This window comes from Oratosquilla oratoria, chromosome 19, assembly GCF_046742065.1.
Source record: "Oratosquilla oratoria isolate Oo_2021 chromosome 19, ASM4674206v1, whole genome shotgun sequence".
NCBI classification, from domain to species: domain Eukaryota; kingdom Metazoa; phylum Arthropoda; class Malacostraca; order Stomatopoda; family Squillidae; genus Oratosquilla; species Oratosquilla oratoria.
In genome coordinates, this window is record NC_134795.1 from 38,874,866 (window position 1) to 38,896,332 (window position 21,467).

The 21,467-nt window shown below is 39.4% G+C and overlaps 1 protein-coding gene across 2 annotated transcripts in view; it reads right to left on the bottom strand.

The window, feature by feature from the left end:
* Ufc1 (Ubiquitin-fold modifier conjugating enzyme 1) overlaps window positions 1–21,467 on the bottom strand; it is a 91,601-nt gene that overhangs the window by 42,732 nt on the left and 27,402 nt on the right. For both annotated transcript variants that reach the window (XM_076202911.1, XM_076202912.1), the window contains one exon: window positions 3,088–3,219. In XM_076202911.1, coding sequence (XP_076059026.1) covers window positions 3,088–3,219 — 132 coding nt within the window. The remainder of the gene's footprint in view (window positions 1–3,087; window positions 3,220–21,467) is intronic.

Below are 21,467 nucleotides of genomic sequence, written 5' to 3' on the forward strand. Positions count from 1 at the left end.
ATATTTTCTCTTTTCCTCTCTGCATGCTTGTACATATTCATTTCTATAACAAGTATATATTTTCCATTTTTCAGGTCTTTTGTATTTCTTCCATTTGGTCCAAGCTTTATCTCTTTTGTCTTTTAACTCCCTACAACTTTTGTTGTACCAGCACTTTACATATTCTTTTTCTTGTTTTTGTCTTGGGACATACTTTTCCACTTTTTTATAAATTTTTGTCAAAATATTCCATCTCTTCCACTGTTGTTTCTTCTTTGTATATTTCTTCCCAGTTTTCTTTTTGAAAGAATTCTCTTATTTTATCAAAGTTTGTTTTTTCATACATCACTCTTCCTTTTCTATATTGTTCATTTCTTTTCATGTATTTTTCCTCATTTAGTTCCAGTTCAATCAATATGTGGTCACTTTTATTTATTAGTGTCTTATATTCAATCTTTTCCACTATTCTAGGTTCAGATGTGATTATTAGGTCTAGTCTCGATGGTTCTTCTTCATTTCTATACCTCCTGTTCTCCTGTATCCACTGTGTCATTGTATGGTCAATAATCATCTTGAGTAGAACATTTCCCCATGAGCCGTCTCCACCCTTTTCTGTCATCTCTTCCAAGCAGACTTCTTTGTAATTAAAGTCGTCCATCATAACTATTCTTCCTCCATCTTTCATTATCTTATTTAATGTTATCCTTGTGTCTTCTACCATACTTTTATGTTCACTCTCTTCCCACAAGGCTGTTTTTGGAGGCACATAATTTATCACGACCTTTCTGCTCTTCTTATCTCCATCTTCCACTTCGATCATAATCATCTCTACTGTATTCTTTCCATATGTGACACACCTCATGTTTATATCCTTCTTAGTCAGGAACATAACTCCATCCCCTTGTTTTGTCTAATCCAATAATTATATGCATCATGTCCTACACTGTTGGGTGGTAGTGGACCTTTTAATTTCGTTTCTACAATTCCCATTATTTTCGGTTCTTATTCCTTCAGATAATCATTCAGCTCATTCAATCCTGTTATTAATCTATCTATATTTGTGTAAGACACTTTTAGTTTTCTGCCACTTCCATTGTATTCTCTGTTTCCCTTTTGTTTTTCTATAGTATGTCGTACTTCCTTACTTTCATATTCACTACTCTCCAATAGAATTTATCTTTTTCTGACTATTCTTTTCTAATTTTTTCCTTAGCTTCATGTCTTTTCATTTTTTCCTCCTCTCTTTCCTCTTTATTCATTTCTCTTTTTATCCATACCTTTTTATATTGTTCACTTGCTGCTAGTTTCCCTGTTTTTGCTAAGATATTCTCTGCCGTCGTTTGTGACCTGAATTTAATCTTAATTGGTCTGGTCTTATCTGTACTATACTTTCTGAGTCTATACATCTCTTCAATTTGTTTCATGATTTCAGGTTCATCTTCCTGAACTAATTCTAGTAAACTGCTTACTTTTTCTTTTTCCTCATTGATTCTTGTGGTTCTATTTAGGTTATGTTTCTCTTCCATTCCTAATATAATTATACATTTCTTTTTATCTGCTAAGTCTCTTACTATATTCTCCTTCTGTTTCATCACTTTAATAACTGAGTCTTCAGTTTGTTCTTTCATTTGCTGTTTAATTATGTCAGTAAATGCAACTTTACTGTTTTCTTGGATTTTTTCCCAACCCTGTACTTCTTTTGCTATGGCCTCTTCATTGTCTTTATTATTCCTCTTTAATTCTTCATTCTCCTCTTTTGCTTCTTTTAACTGTCTTTTTAAATCTTCTATTTCTTTAGTTAAGTTTTTGTTCACCTTTGCTAGTTCTTCCAATTTTTCAACTCTCTGCGCAATCTTTGCTATGTTACCGAACCTATTCTCCCAATGTTCAGTCATTTCTTCAAGTTTTTCCTCTAGTCTTGCTAATCGGGGGAGGTTGGTATCCCCCCCCCCTCATTAAATCCCTGTAAATTATTATCCTCACCTTCCACTGTGCTGCTCTTATCTATATTTCTAATCTTTACATTGTTGTTAATCCCTTCACCAAAATCATCGGTCCTTCTCTTGTTTACAAGACGCCTGGCCTCCTGGACCAAGTCCTCCCCTTCCTCATTTCCTTCCATTTCCCTCAGTAATCCCTCCCCTTCTCCTTTTTCCTCACTTTCCCACTACACCACGAGCTTTCCCCTTCCCTGTAAATACAATAAGGTACTTCCTTTGCATTGAGATCCACGAAAATTTCACTTTTTCTTCAGAGCTCCGATCTTTGCCGTCCATCCAATGAAAGTGTGTGTGTATTTACCTAGTTGTATTTTATGGGAAGGGGAACTATGCTCGTGGTGTCCCGTCTTCATATCTCATTTTATCTAAACTATTTTTAAATTCATGTATTGTTTTTGCACACACCACTGTCTCATCTAACTTGTTCCAACTGTCTATTACTCTGTGAGGAAAGCTGTTCTTTTTCAGATCTCTTCTATAGCTGTCTTTCTTGATTTTCTTTCCGTGTCCTCTTGTATTTCTATCATCCCATTTTATCAGATTCTCTCTATCAATAATTTCTATGCCTTTCATGATTCTGTAAATAGCTATCAAATCTCCTTTCTCTCTTCTTTGCTCTAGTGTCTGTAGTTCGTGTGTATTTACCTAGTTGTATTTACCTAGTTGTATTTTACGGGAAGGGGAGCTATGCTCGTGGGGTCCCGTCTTCATTTCTCATTTTATCTAAACAATTTTTAAATTCATGTATTGTTTTTGCACACACCACTTTCTCATCTAACTTGTTCCAACTGTCTATTACTCTGTGTGGAAAGCTGTTCTTTTTCAAATCTCTTCTATAGCTGTCTTTTTTTATTTTCTTTCCGTGTCCTCTTGTATTTCTGTCATCCCATTTTATCAGATTCTCTCTATCAGTAATTTCTATGCCTGTGTGTGTGTGTGTGTGTGTGTGTGTGTGTGTTACAGGCTTTGAAAACGGGTAGCTCTACTGTTCATCTTGCAAGATCACTACAAACGGGTACCTGCTACTGGTCCCATTAGGTGATTGTACTTATGTAAAGGTTTATGAAACATTTCTGCTCATCAACTATAACAAGTGCAAGATACTCACATCAAATTCAACATCAAACTCGTACTTCAGAAGTTCATGGACGTACCAACACTTGCCAAACCATCTTGATCCTTCTTTGTTGCTCTCGAGGCGGAACCAATCATTGTCTTCTTCTTTATTATTCTGTACATACTGATGAAACAAGCTACATTAAATAATGAACAAAACTTAAAATAAAACTATTTCTACAGTATTCAAGTTAGAGCATAAACCCACCCAATATCTATTAAAAACTAATTCATCACCCTTCCCATTACAGTACCTTTTGGATGAAGGGTCATCACTTATCCCCAGCTAAATCAATTGGGATATTGGCAATACAACTAGACACAGCTCCTCCATAGGATTGCCTGAGAGTTGGTTCACCACCACCACTTCATTATATGGTGACCCCCAAACTTCCCTGTCTATAGGTTATCATAAAAATATCTAGCCACTGTTTTTGCATGAAGCCAAGAATAGAAAATTAATTTCAATACAAAAAACTGCAAAGTACTGGAAATAGGCAATAGCTGCAATAGACCATCTTTAAACTATTCCTTGGGAAATGAATCCATTACAAAAGTACAAAATTTGAGTGTTGATAAAAGACGACCTTTAACCTAACAGACATATCAATAGGATTGTGAGAGAGATGCACATATTGCTGCAGAAGATTTAAGTGGCTTTTCACTATGTGGATCAAGAGATAATGAAATAATTCATAGAAACTCTGATCCATCAAGACTAGAATATGTGTCAGAGGTATGGTCTATATAGAGTAAAGGATATAAACAATATTAAAAAAATATAAGTGCAGCAACCAAACTAGTTCTTAGCCTGGCAGAGAAACCATATAAGGCTGGCAGAGAAACCATATAAGGAAAAGTCAAAAGCACTGGTTTAGCCAACTTTAAAAGATCAAAGAGGAAGAGGTGATGTGATTACAGTATTTAGGTCACAAAAGGGGAATAGATTACATTAACAGAAGATATTTTTTTTATTATTGATGGGAGGGATATACGAGGTCATGGGAAAAAATTAAGACCACATGTCCAAAGGATATGAAGAAACAGTTTTTCATGAAGATGCATTGCAATAGCTTAGAAAGTTATATAGTCCAAACTGGAACAATACATGAATTAAAATCTAAATATGATACTTGAAATCAAAGATATAGAATAAGTTGGAACTGTACATGAATTTGAGGCTAGGTATGATGAAATTGGAATAGGAAACTGGGCCCAATGAGGATTGCTTTCTATTACTACAATTAGGTAAATACTTATATTTATACCAACTGTGAAAGTCAAAGGGGCATTTGACTTATTGGCAATGAGCATCTGGGTATGACCTTTCTTTGAAGTAGTGCACAAGCCTAAAAGAAGTGAAATACATTTTACACAAAGATTCTGATGTCTGGAAGAGGTGAACAGTAACTTTGTTATACATACATATACCAAAGGCTTTCCCCCTTACAAGGAAGGTAGCCAAAAAACAAATGCATAAAATCCACTCCCACTCATTCCATCCCAATATACTCCACTCTCATCCACACTCCTCCCTCCCTTGTATCTTAGCTCTTCCTGGATGACAGGTCACCCCTGGATCTTGTACTTTCCCCTGGGCCAGAGGCAGTGTCACAAGACACAGCACATCCACAGCAAGGCCACTTCATTAAATTGGTAACCCCCCCTCTCCATCCCCTCATGCAGAATGGAGAAGACAGGGAGAAATTTCTTCAGGATGCATTAATTTATTTTTCATACTCCCTCACCCCCCATCCCCCACCCACTCCCCCTCATGCATCACAGCCTCATCTATACACAACCCTTCTCCATTCACCCCTATCTTCTGTCCTCTTCCATCCTTCCTCTACAGACATTCCTCTCTTTCACAATGCCCCTTTTACCTCATCCATCCATCTCATCCTACGACACCCCCTCTTATTCACTCCTTCCACCTCTGCCTTCCACACCTCTTTTACTAATCTTCCTTCACTCATTCTTTCCATGTGTCCATCCATCTCATCCTTGGTCACCCCATCACGTTCACTCCTTCCAACTCTGCCTTCCACACCACTCACTCCGGTGGTGGTCGGGCCACTTGCTGACCCCTCACTGCTAGCACCAAATGCCTCCAGACTCTATGGTCCTGTGCCACTGTCATCCAATCCTGGACATCTGCTCCAGCCCTTTCCAGGGCCTCCCTCACATTGTCCATCCATCTTCTGCGATGTCCATCCATCTTCTGCGTTGTCCATCCATCTTCTACCTTCCACACCCCTTTTACTAATCTTTCTTCACTCATTCTTTCGGTGTCCAAACCATCTCGATACTCTTTCATCAACCCTATCTCCCAACTCCCTTTCTACCACCGTCCTCCACCTCACCTCCTCATTCCTCAATCTATCCAACCTAGTAATCCCTATCATACTTCTCAGGCACCTCATCTCAAATATATTCAAACTCCTCTCTTCCTCTCTTATATTTCATGTTTCTGCCCCATACAGTACTGTCAACACAATCACTCCTTCATACAATCTCCTCTTAGCATCCATTCCTAAATGTATTTCTTATTACACTTACTTGCTTCTCTCAATCTACATTCTACCTCCACCCCCACCCCTCCCTTTCCAGTCACATTTGCACCCAAGTATATCTAAGTCTATCCACTTCCTCCAGTCTCTCTCCCTTAATACTTATTTCTAGTCTGCTGCCACTTTCTCCCCTTATACATCCCATCACCTTTATCTTCAACTTCCTTTTGTTGCACACCTTCCCAAACTCTGTCACAAATTTCCTCAATCCCTCCTCTGATCCTACTACACGCACAGTGTTGTCAGTAAACAACTGGCTTATCTCCCACTTTTCTCCATTTTCTTTAATCATTCCAATCCCTGACCCATTACTCGTGTTTACCTCTCAGGTAAACAACCAAGGTGACATAACACATCTCTGGCAAAGCCCCACCTTTACCTCAAACCACTCACTCTCTCCATTTCTGATTCTAATACAAGTTCTACTACTCTTGTAAAACCTCTTGACTGCTCTTAAAAGCTTTCCTCCTATCCCAAATATCTGCAATACCTCCCACAGTGCCTTCTTGCCTACCCTGTCATAAGCCTTTTCCAAATCTATTTATTCTTGGGGCCTTCTCCCTCAATCTGTGTAAAAGACCTTCTAGATACTGTAGTTTTTTTTTTAATATAAAAAATGTGATTGATCTCTTCCTGGAGGAATTCCTCACAACATATTCAGAAAACTACAGTATCCAGAGGGTCTTTTACACAGATTGAGGGAGAAGGCCCTAAGAATAAACAAAAGAAGCAGAGGGGATAAAAGAGGAGAGAGTGAGGTTGACAGTGGTGGGTTTTTGTCCGTCCTCATCTCAAGATGCGCGAGTGAAATGGAACAGTTGTTCACCCGGGCAGGGTTAAAAATTGCGTTCAGTACTGGTACCAGGATAGGAGAGATTGTGAGGAATAAGAGGAATGGTAAAGTCGAAACAGTAGAGAACAGCTTGATTTACAAAATACCATGCAAAAGCTGTCCCGTTAGTTATTTCGGAGAAAGCAGCAGAGGGATAAAAAAACGTACCTATGTACACAAAAGCGATGCCAGATTGGGAAAGAACATAAAGGTCTAACAAATCAGAGAAGAAAAGTAATTGAGGCAGCCTACATCAATTTACATCCATGTAGCAACCACCATGATGGATTTGTCAAATTGGTGAGAGTAATGGCCAGCTTGGTTCTTCATGATGCTGAACTGAGGTGCATGAGGAGTGAAGACAAACGGGGAGGAACAGGGTAAGCTGGGAGTATATAAGCTGTCAATGATTTGTTTGTGTACACTCTGAGGAAGTCCTTTCAGGACAAAATGTTAGCAATAAAACTCCAATGGTTCCTGGTGTTTACCTCACCACTCTTCCACTCATGCACTTCAACATATATGTATGTATACGTCATCCAGGAGGTGCCAAGATAAGAGAGAGGGAAGAGGGTGGTGGGGAGTGTTTTTCATGCCTTTGTTTTTTGGCTACCTCCCTTATAAGGGGGAAAAAAGCCTTTGGTATATGTATGTATGCATACATGAATAAATATGTGCAGTCCAGCTGCATAAGTGAATTTAAGAAGTTTGATAACTGGAGGTATTGAGACAGGACCCTACGAAAATTACTCCATATCCTGTATACTACTTTTAGGTAAATACACACACACCAGCCATGTTTTAAAGTTTCCTACAAGACTTTTGTAGGCTGTGTTAGAAGTATATCCTTTTATTTGATGACTTATGAAGTTAAATGGTAATATCTTCATTATTGATCTAACACACCTAAAATAATCTTAAACAATTACTTAAATGATAAGTTTTCCTTTTTTTTTTTTCCCTTTCCAGCTCATACTCTCAAATGAGCTATATGTGTGCTTACTCGCCTAGGTCATGCTTGAACATGTTATTCACATGATTATGCAATCACAATTTTGTTCACCACATATTTACGAGTTAAAATTTTGATAAAACTAATACATACTTAGCAATCAGAAACCACAATAAAACTACATAAGCCATAACATATCTGATATGATAAATAGGTACATTGGGTCCCAAGGCACCAGGTACAATACATATTTGACTGAGTGAAGATGTTAAACTAAAATGTGATATGTTGTAATAAGACATCTCTCAAAAGCAATATATATGAACAGGGTCGAAATATCCTAAATCTAGGATGTTTGGGCCATGGATGTCCCAGCCATGGGCCTGCAACTTAGGACATCTGGGCCAGTACACAGACAATCTCACAAGACAGAACAGCAAAGTATATTAATGGTAATTTATTACTTAATCTATACAATGAGTCCTTGTTATACGGTACATATGCATTCCTGAAAACCTTGCAACAAATTGAAATTACCGTATACCGAACCCAAGTTTCGACTTATGGCAGATGTACCTTCGCCCTGCTCTTTCCTCTTCAAAATATCTAATTTTACCCCCAAAACACAAGCGGATACTGTACCTGTGAATTTTTCTTACTGTAAATAGTGTATGGAGCAGAAACATGGAACATAAGAGAGGAAGAGAGAAGGAACTTGAATGTGTTTGAGATGAGGTGTCTGAGAAGTATGATGGGGGTTACTAGGCTTGATAGAGTGAGAAATGAGGAGGTGAGGAGGAGAACAGGGGTGGAAAGGGAGTTGGGAGATAGGGTTGATGAAAGAGTATTGGGATGGTTTGGACACATGGAAAGAATGAGTGAAGAAAGACTAGTAAAGGAGGTATGGAAGGCAGATGTGGAGGGAGTGAACATGAGGGGACGTCCTAGGATGAGATGGATGGATGGGGTGAAGGAGGCTTTGGGGAAGGGGGCTTTGGGGAAGAGGGGAATGTCGGTTGAGGAAGGACGGGAGAGGACAGAAGACAGGGGTGAATGGAGAATGGTTGTACATGGAAAATGTTGTGATGCATGAGGTGGAATGGACGGGGGAATGGGGGGTGAGGTAGTGTGTGTGAGCAAAAATTTTGATGCAGCCCGAAGGGATTTCTCCCCGTCCTCTCCTTTATATGGGGGGACGGAGAGGGGGGGTCGCTGATTTAATGAAGCAGCCTTGCTGTGGATGTGCTGTGTCCTGCGACACTGCTTCTGACCCAGGGCAGTGGACAGGGTGCAGGGATGACCCGTCATCTAGGAGGTGCTAAGATGGGAGGGAGGGTGGAGGGGTGTGGAGTGTTTTCGGGGATGGAATGGGTGGGAATGATTTCATGCCTTTTCCTTTTTGGCTACCTCCCTGGTAAGGGGGAAAAAGCCTTGGTATATGTATGTATGTATGTAAATAGAATCGAGGGTAGTACATACATACATATACCAAGGCTTTTTCCCCCTTACAAGGGGGGTAGCCAAAAAGAAAAAGGGACAAAATCAATCCCACCCATTCCACCCCTGAATACACTCCACACCCCTCCACCCTCCCTCTTATCTTAGCACCTCCTGAATGACGGGTCATCCCTGCACCTTGTCCACTGCCCTGGGTCAGAAGCAGTGTTGCAAGACACAGCACATCCACAGCAAGGCTGCTTCATTAAATCGGCGACCCCCCCTCTCTGTCCCCCCCCTTGCATAAAATGAGAGGACGGGGAGAAATCCCTTCGGGCTGTGTCAAATTTTGCTCACACATACTACCTCACCCCCTATCCACCCTCCCATTCCACCTCATGCTATCACAACATCATCCATATACAACCATTCTCCATTCACCCCTGTCTTCTGTCCTCTCCCGTCCTTCCTCAACAGACATTCCCCAATTCCCCAAAGCCCCCTTCATCCCATCCATCCACCTCATCCTAGGACGTCCCCTCATGTTCACTCCCTCCACATCTGCCTTCCACACCTCTTTTACTAGTCTTTCTTCACTCATTCTTTCCATGTGTCCAAACCATCCTAATATTCTTTCATCAACCCTATCTCCTAGCTCCTTTTCCACCCCTGTTCTCCTCACCTCCTCATTTCTCACTCTATCTAGCCTAGTAACCCCCATCATACTTCTCAGACACCTCATCTCAAACATATTCAAACTCCTTCTCTCTTCTTCTCTTATGTTCCATGTTTCTGCCCCATACAGTGCTGTTGGCATAATCACTCCTTCATACAGTCTCCTCTTAGCATCCATTCCCAAATGTCTATTCCTCATTACACTCTTTAATCCACCAAGGCATTTACTCACTTCTCTCAATCTACATTCTACCTCCACTTTCACTCCACCTTTCCCTGCCACATTTGCACCCAAGTATCTAAAACTATCCACTTCCTCCAGTCGCTCTCCCTTAATGCTCACTTCCAGTCTACTGCCACTTTCACCCCTTGTACATCTCATCACCTTACCTTTACCCACATTTATCTTTAGCTTTCTTCTATCACATACTCTCCCAAACTCAATGACCAACTTCCTCAATCCCTCCTCTGATCCTGCCACAAGCGCAGTGTCGTCCGCAAACAACAGGTGGCTCACCTCCCACTTTTCTCCATTTTCTTTAACCATCTCCAATCCGTGACCCACTACCCTTGCATTTACCTCTCGCACCACCCCATCCATGTATAAGTTGAACATCGAGGGCGACATAACGCATCCTTGACAAAGTCCCACCTTTACCTCGAACCACTCACTCTCTCCATTTCCAATCCTGACACAAGCTCTACTATTCTCATAAAAACTCTTGACAGCTCCTAGAAGCTTTCCTCCTATCCCGTATATCTGCATTACCTCCCATAGTGCCTTCCTGTCTACCCTATCATAAGCCTTTTCCAGATCCATAAAAGCCCAAAAAACATCCTTCCCCTTTCCTATAGCTTTCTCACATATCTGTCTTACCACAAAGATCTGATCTACACAACCTCTACCCGTCCTAAATCCACACTGCTCCTCACCAATTACTCCTTCTGTTCCTCTCCTAATCCTCTCAACCAAGATCCTCCCATAAGCCTTCCCAACTACACTCAACAAGCTAATCCCTCTGAAATTACTACATTCACACTTGTCCCCTTTTCCCTTGTAAAGAGGAACTATACAGGCACTCCTTCAGTCCTCTGGCACTCTACCCTCTCTCCAACAAACATTAAATAACCTCACCAACCAGTCCACCATCACTGTACCTCCCTTTTTCAGACATTCCGCATGGCATCCATCCAGACCAGGTGCCTTACCTGCTTTCATCATCTTAACAACTGCCTTCACTTCATCCTTCCTTATTTCTCCTCCATTCTCCTCATTCATCACTCTCATTTTCTTCGCACTTCCCACTGCAGCAATCTTTCCTTACCTATCCTCCTTCACATTTAGCAACTCCCTAAAATATTCTGCCCATCTTCCCCTTACTGCCTTCTCTTCCATTATCATCTCTCCATCTGCACCTTTTACCTTTTCTTCTCTACTTGATTCGCCTCCTCTTCCTCTCTTAATTTCTTTCCAAAACATCTTTTTATTACTTTCAAAATTTTCTGTCAAACTCTTACCCCATTTCACATCTGCTCTCCTCTTTGCAACCTTTACCTTTTGCTTTACTTCTCTTTTCTTTTCTTTGTACCTCTCATATGACTCCCTCGTCCTATTTTGTAACCAATCTGTGAAAGCTCGCTTCTTCTCTTCTACAACCTTTTTTTTGTTTCCTCATCCCACCATTCACTACCCTTTCTTCTACTTCCCCCTGTCCTTCTTGTTCCACACACCATCCTTGCACACTTTATGACTCCCTCCTTGAACCATCCCCATTCCTCCTCCACACCCAGCTCTACTCTACCCTTTACTCCCTCCCACTCCTCCTTTAGCTTCTTTCCATACTCCATCGAGGGTAGTACTTACCAAATATCATAACTGTGAATTTACCAGATTAAGAATTACCATATATGGATGACTCACTGTATATATATATATATGTATATATATATATATACAGCCACTATCCGAGTTACAACCTAGATAGGTTCCGACCAACCAGTCGTAAGTCGGATTGGTCGTAAGTTGGATCCTATTCAAAATGGACGACACGAGGGTTCTACTCTAGGATACATGATATCAATCTGTTGCGTTTTTAAATAACTTTTTCTATTGAATACTATTAAATACAAGCTGTTTACTGTTTATTTATCAATGCTTTTTAGTTTCATTTCTATTTTTCTATTTTTTTTTTATGTTTTAATACTGTACTGTATTTCAGTATATATATGTAGGCAGGTACTGTATGTATATACTATACCTGTATACACACACACACACACGTATTAAATATAACCTTGCTTACCATTTTTAAGTTTTTTAAATTGTAGTTTCCTTTTAATAATTTTTTCTTACTTCTTCAATTGTTGTATGTACTCTAAATATATGTGAAATTTAAGATCTATTTTTTTCATCCATTTCAATCCATTCTAAGTGTGAGATATAGGTACAGTACATTCATCTTTGTATACAGCATTGAGTAAAAGCAGCAACGACTGCAACAGCATTGTAGGAGAGAAGCCAAACGCAGAGTATGGGATCCAATGTATTTAACATTGAGCCCAGCAGGGCTTCTCCTGAAATAACATAGTGGACTTTTTTAAGGCTATCGACCCATAAGGGGGTCATTAAGCCTGGTGTGAAGTTCTTCAGTCTCTACTTTTTTTTTTTTTTTTTTTTTCACCAGTTTCATGTTCGTTTCTCCCTGCAAGCTCGGGCTATATAAGGAGTCAGATGTTTGTCCACTATGTTATTTCTGAAGAAGCCCTGGTGGGCGAAACGTTAAATACATTGGATCCCATACTCTGCGTTTGGCTTCTCTCCTACAGTTGTATACAGTATTGTTTTCAGTTGCTTAGTTGTTAATATGATATGGTAAGTTAAAGAAAGAAAATACTTATTATAGTGTATTCATATTAGTAAACTCATAATAGGCATCAGCTAGACGTGGTCATAAGTACGTAAATATCGTTCATCCATAATTTATCAAACTCTTCCATAAATGCCTTAGCTGCAGGCGCATCACTGCTAGCAGCCTCACCTTTCGACAACAGGTGGTGAACCTGGTAATGCTCTCGAAAGCAACGAAACCACCCAGCACTCACTATGAACTCATGTGAAGCGTATTCTTCATCTGCACGTTCTTTCAACATGTGAAATTAACTTGTAGCCTTACTTTGCACTGCTTGCAATGTCACTCTCACATTTCTTTGCCTATTACCTTCCAACCATGTGTATAGCAACTTTTCCATCTCTGCCATAACTGCCGTACGCAATGCTGGTTGCCACAACTATCTTACGCGCTGTGCTGCCAGACATGTACAGTAAACTCATAATAGGCATCTGCTAGATGTGGTCGTAAGTACGGGTGGTCATAACTCGCGTACGTCGTAACTCAGACATATACATATATACATTTATTATATATATATATATACATACACATATATATATATATGTATATATACATATATATAAATATATATATATGTATATATACATATATATAAATATATATATATATATATATATATATATGTATATATACATATATATAAATATATATATATATATATATATATATATGTATATATGTATATGTATATATAATATATTTGATATATATATATACATATATATATATATATATATACATATACATATATATATATGGAGTGAAGTATGTTGGGGGGAAAAGAAAGAAACAGACCCCTTGGTGGACTGAAGAGGTGAGGGAAGCAGTGAAACAAAAGATGAAGACATTTTGCACAAGGATGTAAAGAAGAACAAGGGAAAACAGATTAATGTACAAAAGTGCAAGGAAAGAGGCTGAAAGGATAAAGAAAATAGCAAAGAGAAAATTTTGGGATCAATTAGGAGAACAGTTAGAAGATGATTTTACTACTGGAAGGAAATTACTTTATAGTTTAGCAAAAGCTATCGTAAATGAAGCGGCCTTGCTGTGGATGTGCTGTGTCTTGCGACACTGCTTCTGACCCAGGGCGGTGGGCAAGGTGCAGGGATGACCCGTCATCCAGGAGGTGCTCAGATGAGAGGGAGGGTGGGAGGGGTGTGGAGTGTATTTAGGGATGAAATGGGTGGGAGTGTTTTTGTGCCTTTCCCTTTTTGGCTACCTCCCTTGAAAGGGGGAAAAAGCCTTGGTATATGTATGTTTCGTAAAAGCAGGGAAACTTGTTCAACCATTAAAGATAGGGAGGGTAACATCCTGACAAACCCTGCTGATATAGACAATAGATGGAGAGAGTATTTTAATGAGTTGCTGAATGTTAATGAGGACGAGGTGGCTGACCATTGGGAGATGGGAGAAGTGAGAAATGATGAGAGTTTGGAAATAATATCCAATGAGGTAAAGGCAGCAATTAAACGAATGAAGAATAGAAAATCTTAAGGATGCGATGGCTTGCTGGCAGAGATTTTTAAAGAAGCAGAGGAGACTTTATTGCCATATTTAGTGTCTATGTTCAATGCAGCATATAAAACAGCAACAGTGCCTGCGGAATGGAGTAAAGCTCTGATATGCCCTATCTTTAACCCTTTCAGCGTGATAATTCGAAAGTCCGTTCGCACCCCCCAGTGGTTTGCTGGTTTGATTTACCCGCGCTGCCAGATGTATGAGAATTTGTAAACGGTAACGCGGTGAATGTAGGCTGCCCTTCCTCTTTGGTAGAATGCCGTACAATTAACTCAATCAAATTGTGCGTTCTTTATCAGATAAAATAAATATCTGAGCATATACATAGATACTTTTACTTCGTCACCCTAATGAAAATATGTATAATCAGATTGTGCTTTATTACATATACACAGGTACATTTTACTTCGTCAGACTAATGGAAATACGCAGTCATGACTAACCATATGAAAAAATAGATGGTCATCTTTCTCTTGCCACAAGAAACAGAATCGTCAGTAGCATACAGTAACTCAAAACACTAGTGGCAATTCAGATGTGGTGTTACCCCATCAGATTCGTCAACTACAAGAAGTACACACTGTCATTATTCATGTATGTATGGCTATATATATATATATATATATATATATATTATATATATATATATATATATATTATATATATATATTATATATATGTATTATATATATATATTATATATATATATTATATACATATATATATATATATATATAAAGAGGGAGCATGCACTCGTCTCGTATTTAGTTGAGAAAAAATGTAGGCGATTGTAAAGGCACGACTTATAGATAAGTTGGCTATCAAGCACAAGTAATGATGAGTGTACAGACGTATGCATGTAAGTGTATTTACTAAATGTATTTATTAGATGAGTTTTATGAGAAAGATTCGAACTTACCACGTGTAGTCTCTTTTTTTTTAGTTCAAACGCAAACTGTAGTTTTTTTCTTTGAACTCTCTAAATTCTCAATGCATATCACCCTCTCAATTGCTATATGGTCAACCATCCTGGCGTAAACAGTATAAAGGATGTCACCTTACGGAAGGTTTTATTCCAATTCTAAGCATCGGCTCGCGCCAGCACACCCTAAAAATGCAGCAGATGTTCGATGACCCTCAACTACCATGTGTGTGTGGTTGTAAATTCCACTGAATATACAAATACAAAATATATCTGGATACATAACTCCTGTGTATCTTCTATAGATGATAAGGAAGTCAAGCAAATGTGAGGAAACAAAAATAAGGTAATGCAGTACTATGTGGAGGTATCATTTATAGATACAGAACATAAACTATATATCATATTACATGAAAAGGATGTCAGGCAAATGTGAGGATACAAAAATAAGGTAATGCAGTACTATGTGGATGTGTCATTTTTAGATACAGAACATAAACTATATATCACATTATATCACAGTTCCCCTACATAAGTCTTGCCTTTGTCACCATTTATTCTCTCCTCAAAAGTTGGCCAAAGTATGGTATTCTCGGAAACATTCTGGGAGACAAAGACCTACACCACACTCGCTACACATCCAGTGCGTAGTTTGGCGTTTTCTATTGCGTCTGACACTGTGTGCACATACATGGCAACGCCTCCGCGGCTTAGAGCTGCCATTTAAAGCAGGGACTTCCGAAGGGAAGTGCCGTGCCACTAGTCTTGTCGGATTTGAAAGAACATTTGGACTTCTGCCTGGTCTCCTGTTATATGTATGGTGACTGAATCTTACAATGATTTGCCTTATAATTGCTTTACTGAAATCTGCAAATGGTGGCTTATTTCCTGTTCTTACTAGAAACATATAATATGAATTTAGGACAGTCATGTCAAGAATATGAAAAAATAGTTTTTTGTACCACTTTTGAGACTTTCTCATGCAATCAACATTGCTGATCATCGTGTCAACCATATCAACGCTTCTGGCTTTATGTGTATATTCAACTACAGCAGCAGGTTTCTGGATTAGATCTCCAGTAGCATGATTTCGTTTACCTGTGTTTACCATTTCGTCTGCATGTATTGATGTTAGTATATGTACAACACGCTTGTCACGCCATTTTATACACATTACTCCGTTATTGTGAAGTGACATCATTTCACCACGCCTTACATTTGGAAACGTTGGCATTTTTTTCCTTCTGGCCTGCACCGTTCCACATGCACCAGTCTGGTGGCCATGAAGAAAATGAAACAATGTAGGACTAGCGTACCAACTATCCATATACAAATTGTGTCCCTTATCCAGATAAGGCATCATCATTGTTTTTACCACTGATCCCGAATAGCCTAGTTCACTGTCAAAATTCAGATCTGTGCCACCACCAGTGTACAGAATGAAATCCAAAATGTAGCCACTCTCTACATCACAGAGAGTGAAAAGTTTCATCCCAAACCTATGACGTTTTAGAGGCATGAACTGACGAAATGATAGTCTACCCCTCCACAGAACAAGACTTTCATCAATGCAAAGATCACGGAATGGTTTGAATTTGGAGGAAAATTTTTCTCTAATATCTTCTAATACAATTCTAATTTTTGCTAACTTGTCACCCTCCATTTGTGACCTGTTATCACAGAAATGTAAATGCCTCAGCATTAGTAAAAATCTGTCATAGGTCATAAATTGTGTGAATCCTGGAGTTGAAAACAGGGAATCTTTTGCCCAGTAATCTTTCATTCTGTTCTTCTTTACATGAGCCATAGCCATTACCATACCGAGAAAAACGTACATCTCATCTATGTTAGTAGGAACCCATTTGCGTATTCTACTATATAATGGAAATGTTTTAGTCTGCATTAGGAAATCATTGTAACTATTAGTTTCTTGTACAATTTTTTCCACAAGGTTGTTATCAAAAAATTCAAGGAAATACTCTAATTCTTCTGAGTCATCAGTAACAGTACACTCATCAGATATTCCTACATCCTCTGTGAAAGGAAATAAAGTTGAAGTGAATCTGCTGGAACTCCATCTTGGGGTCTCAAGCCTGTCAATTGCCGAGTTCTCCCGCGGCTGTACGTGCAGCTCCCAAACCAGGCAGTCTCTCGCTGTAGCAGCATCCTCTCCGCTTGTGGAAGCACCTACGGTTGCAGTGGACTCGACTACAAATAAGTTTAGACTAAATGTTACTTTTCTAGAACGTTAATAATAAATCAACAGTGGTATAAGCATTTGCAACAAAATCATAATAGATTAGGAGTTGCGGGACTGAAACCTATGATCAGGAAAAACCTTCATGATAGAAGCCAAAGTAACGTTGAAAGCCACGGCGAGCACTGTTACAGTGACAAGAATATCTTATTTGAAAATAAAAAAGTTTTCCCTACGAAGAAAATTAAAACGAAATGAGCAAAGGAAATTATTTAGCTTGATCAGAATAATGCCGTGGACCAGAACGTCAACCGTTACACTTTCTTACAGGCAAGACAGCAACGACGGTTAGCAGTGACGTAATGTCGCTTACCTTTTGCCTAAGCTGTTTTTCGTGGGTTCATGTTGACGGGTATATTGTATGTATATTGATACATGTCATCTATATGAATGAGTTAATACGGTGTTAGAAATAAATAATCTGGAATTTATAGACCTCTAATAAATAAAAATGTAAATCTCATCAAAATTCTTATATTTGTAAAGCGGAGTTCTCACCTCCCGTGTAAGTTTTTTGTATTCTATTACTGAAGCTAAATTTTCGAAATAATAAATTTCATATTCTGAACTCGTAATTCGATGCTTATGTCCTTTGCCCTATGCTGATAATCTAGACGTATAAAAGCTAGGTAACTATTCTATTTCTCAATGAATGAACAGTATTTCTGAATGAATAATCTAACTCCCGTTTACCTAAATTACTAAACTCACCTGATTCTTCGCTCCTAACTCTAACACGCTTTGACCCTGGTGTTATTATTGTGCCATTTATGGAATCCTCACTGGCATGGTCTGGAAATGTGTATGATTCGGAAGTCGTACAGCATTGCACATAAAGTAATTTTATGGCTTATTAGACTATGATAAACGTCAACTGAAACAATTTTATTAACACATCAATTTATTAAAAAAATAGGCGTTACTTACCGCTTTCATACAGTAATTCTTCGTTTATATATAGACGATCGGACTGATGAGAGCCATCAGAACCATATAAGGAGTCATTGTCGCTTAGAAGCATAACATCGTCCTGCTCATCAAATTCGTAACAGTACCCCTTTGACATCTTGATTGCAACTAACGTGGTGGGCGTGGCCTCGACTCAGTGACAGGTAAGATGCCAGATACCGCCATACAGCCGCAGTTATATTTGCCTACACAAATTACTCCTTTTTACTAATTTCGTGATTGATTATGACTGGAACACTGTGTAAAAAATACTAGATAAAGTAGGTATGGATGGAAAATATGATTATCCCCTTAGAGACGTGATGGGAAGAATCAGTACTCAAAAAAAAAAAAAAAAAAAAAAAAAAAAAAAAATTTATGGCACAGAACGTGTGCCATACCCACCAGAGATGGATTTAAGTACTGGCACAGATGCTGTGACGCAACCGCTGAAAGGGTTAAGAAAGGGGACCGGACAGTCTGTAGTAACTACAGAGGAATATCACTTTTGCCGCATATAGGAAAGGTATATGAAAGAATATTGGAGGCCAGATTAAGAATTGTAATTGAAAAGAAGCTGGGTGAATGGCAATATGGTTTTCGACCAGGAAGAAGCACCACAGACTTGATTTTTGCATTGAGGATGCTGGTTGAAAAGGCATGGGAATGGAATGTTGAGGAACATATGATCTTCCTGGATTTACAAAAGGCTTTTGATAGTGCCAAGAAGGAAACTATGGGGTGTGCTTGAGGATCCCCAGTATGAGGTACCTACCCATCTTGCAAATGCAGTAAAGGGACTTTATCGTACATCTGAAAGCGCAGTGATCTCCGAATATGGAGCTAAAAATTGGTTTGGGATAGCAAGTAGAGTGAGACAGGGCAGTGTGTTGTCACCATTGCTTTTTATTGTGGACATGGACTATATAATGAAAGAAATAACTCAGATGGAGGATAACATGCTTACTTTTGCCTATGCTGATGATGTGGCACTTATAGCTGATGATCTAGAGACCTTACAGGAAGCTGTGGACAGATGATCTGAGCAATTGACAGAAATGGGTATGGAGTTAAATGTCGGAAAATGTGAATACATGAACGTAAGCAGAATTTCGGGAGATGGAGGAGTTACAATAGATACCCAAGTAGTAAGAAAAGTACACAACTTCAAATATCTGGGAGCTGATTTTAACAGCGGAGGGGATATACTTTCTGAAATAAATGAAAGAATCAAGAAGTACAATATAGAGCTGCAGTCACTATAACCACTTCTTAAGGATCCTGCGATACCAAGGAAAGTGAAGAAAACTATCTATATAACTATATTAAGACCAGTACTGTGTTAAGGATGTGAGACCTGGAAATTAACCAGTAGGACAAGGAGTAAAATACAGGCCGCAGAAATGAGAGCACTAAGGGTTATCTACAGATGTACAAGGGTGGACCGAATAAGGAATCAAGTTATAAGAGAAGCATTGGGGGTTGAGAATGTACTGCACTATGTGGAGAGAGGACAGCTGAGATGGTACAGACATGTTATACGGATGGAAGAGCAAAGATATCCAAAGAAGTACTACTTATGGAAACCAGAAGGAAGAAGACCTGTGGGACGCCCAAGAATGAGATGGAGAACAAATATCCAGCGGGCCCTGCACAAGAGGGGAACTTCACTGGAGGAGGTTGAGAGGGATAGAAAATACGAGGAACGTCAACAATGGAGAGAGCTAACGAGACGTGGCAACTGACAGACCTATCAGGTCTAACAGGAGGAGGGTGAAATATATAAAACCCTGTGGTGGGGGGAAAAGAATACTGCCACCAAGTCTTCCCACTTGAGTCACATGGAGAGAGAAAAAAATATATATATATATATAAAAGAAAAAAAAAAAAAAAAATATGGGGATAAGACTATGCATCCTTTTCCCTGTAGCCCCACAGGGGCTACAGGAGGACTCACTGTATATGTGTGTGTATATATATATATATATATATATATATATATATATATATATATATATATAATATATATATATACATATATATATATATATATATACATTCATATGTATATATATATGTATATACATACATACATATACCAAGGCTTTTTCCCCCTTACTAGGGAGGTAGCCAAAAAGGAAAAGGCATAAAATCATTTCCACCCATTCCATCCCTGAATACACTCCACACCCCTCCACCCTCCCTCCCATCTTAGCACCTCCTAGATGACGGGTCATCCCTGCACCTTGTCCACTGCCCTGGGTCAGAAGCAGTGTTGCAAGACACAGCACATCCACAGCAAGGCCGCTTCATTAAATCAGCGACCCCCCTTCTCCGTCCCCCCATATAAAGGAGAAGACGATGAGATGTATATATACATATACATCTAGAAGACGTAGACGAAGAGATGTATATATACATATACATCTAGAAGATATGTATATATATGTATATTATATATATATACAGTATACAGTCACTATCCGAGTTACGACCACCCGTACTTGCAACCACATCTAGCAGATGCCTATTATGAGTTTACTGTACATGTCTGGCAGGACAGCGCGTAAGATAGTTGTGGCAACCAGCATCACGCACGGCAGTTATGGCAGAGATGGAAAGTTGCTATACACGTGGTTGGAAGATAATAGGCAAAGAAATGTGAGACTGATGTTGCAAGCAGTGCAAAGTAAGGCTACAAGTTAATTTCACATGTTGAAAGAACGTGCAGGTGAAGAATACGCTTCACATGAGTTCATAGTGAGTGCTGGGTGGTTTCATTGCTTTCGAGAGCGTTACCAGGTTCACCACGTGTTGTAGAGAGGTGAGGCTGCTAGCAGTGATGCGCCTGCAGCTAAGGCATTTATGGAAGAGTTAAGAGGGCATTCCGCATGCGAGAGGATGGCCACGGGTCATCTCCACTGGAGACATGCTGAGGTTGCCCCCAGATGGCTGCAGTGAGCGTCGGGCGATAGGAATGTCTAGCGTCGATGGCAGTAGCCGTAGTTGAATGGGATGCGGTCTACAGTGAAGTTGAGATGAACCATCTTTGCTGGAGACATGATGAAGTTGCCCCAGAAGGCTGCGGTGAGCGTCGGGCGTGAGATGTCTAGCGTCGATGGCGGTGCGGTTTGGAGGGCAGTCGAGGCGGGAGCTATTGCGTAGACCAGATGGATGTTGGTGACGTTGACCAGTAACCTGTAATGAATGGGAAAGTCAGCATTGAGGAGAGGTATCCTGATGTTTGCCAGGACATAGCTCCAGGAGTCATGAGGACTCCCAGAGGTTAGATGCAGATTTGCAGTGCATCAGTTTGCAGTGGTCCAGCGTCTGTTGTTGGTGCCTGTAG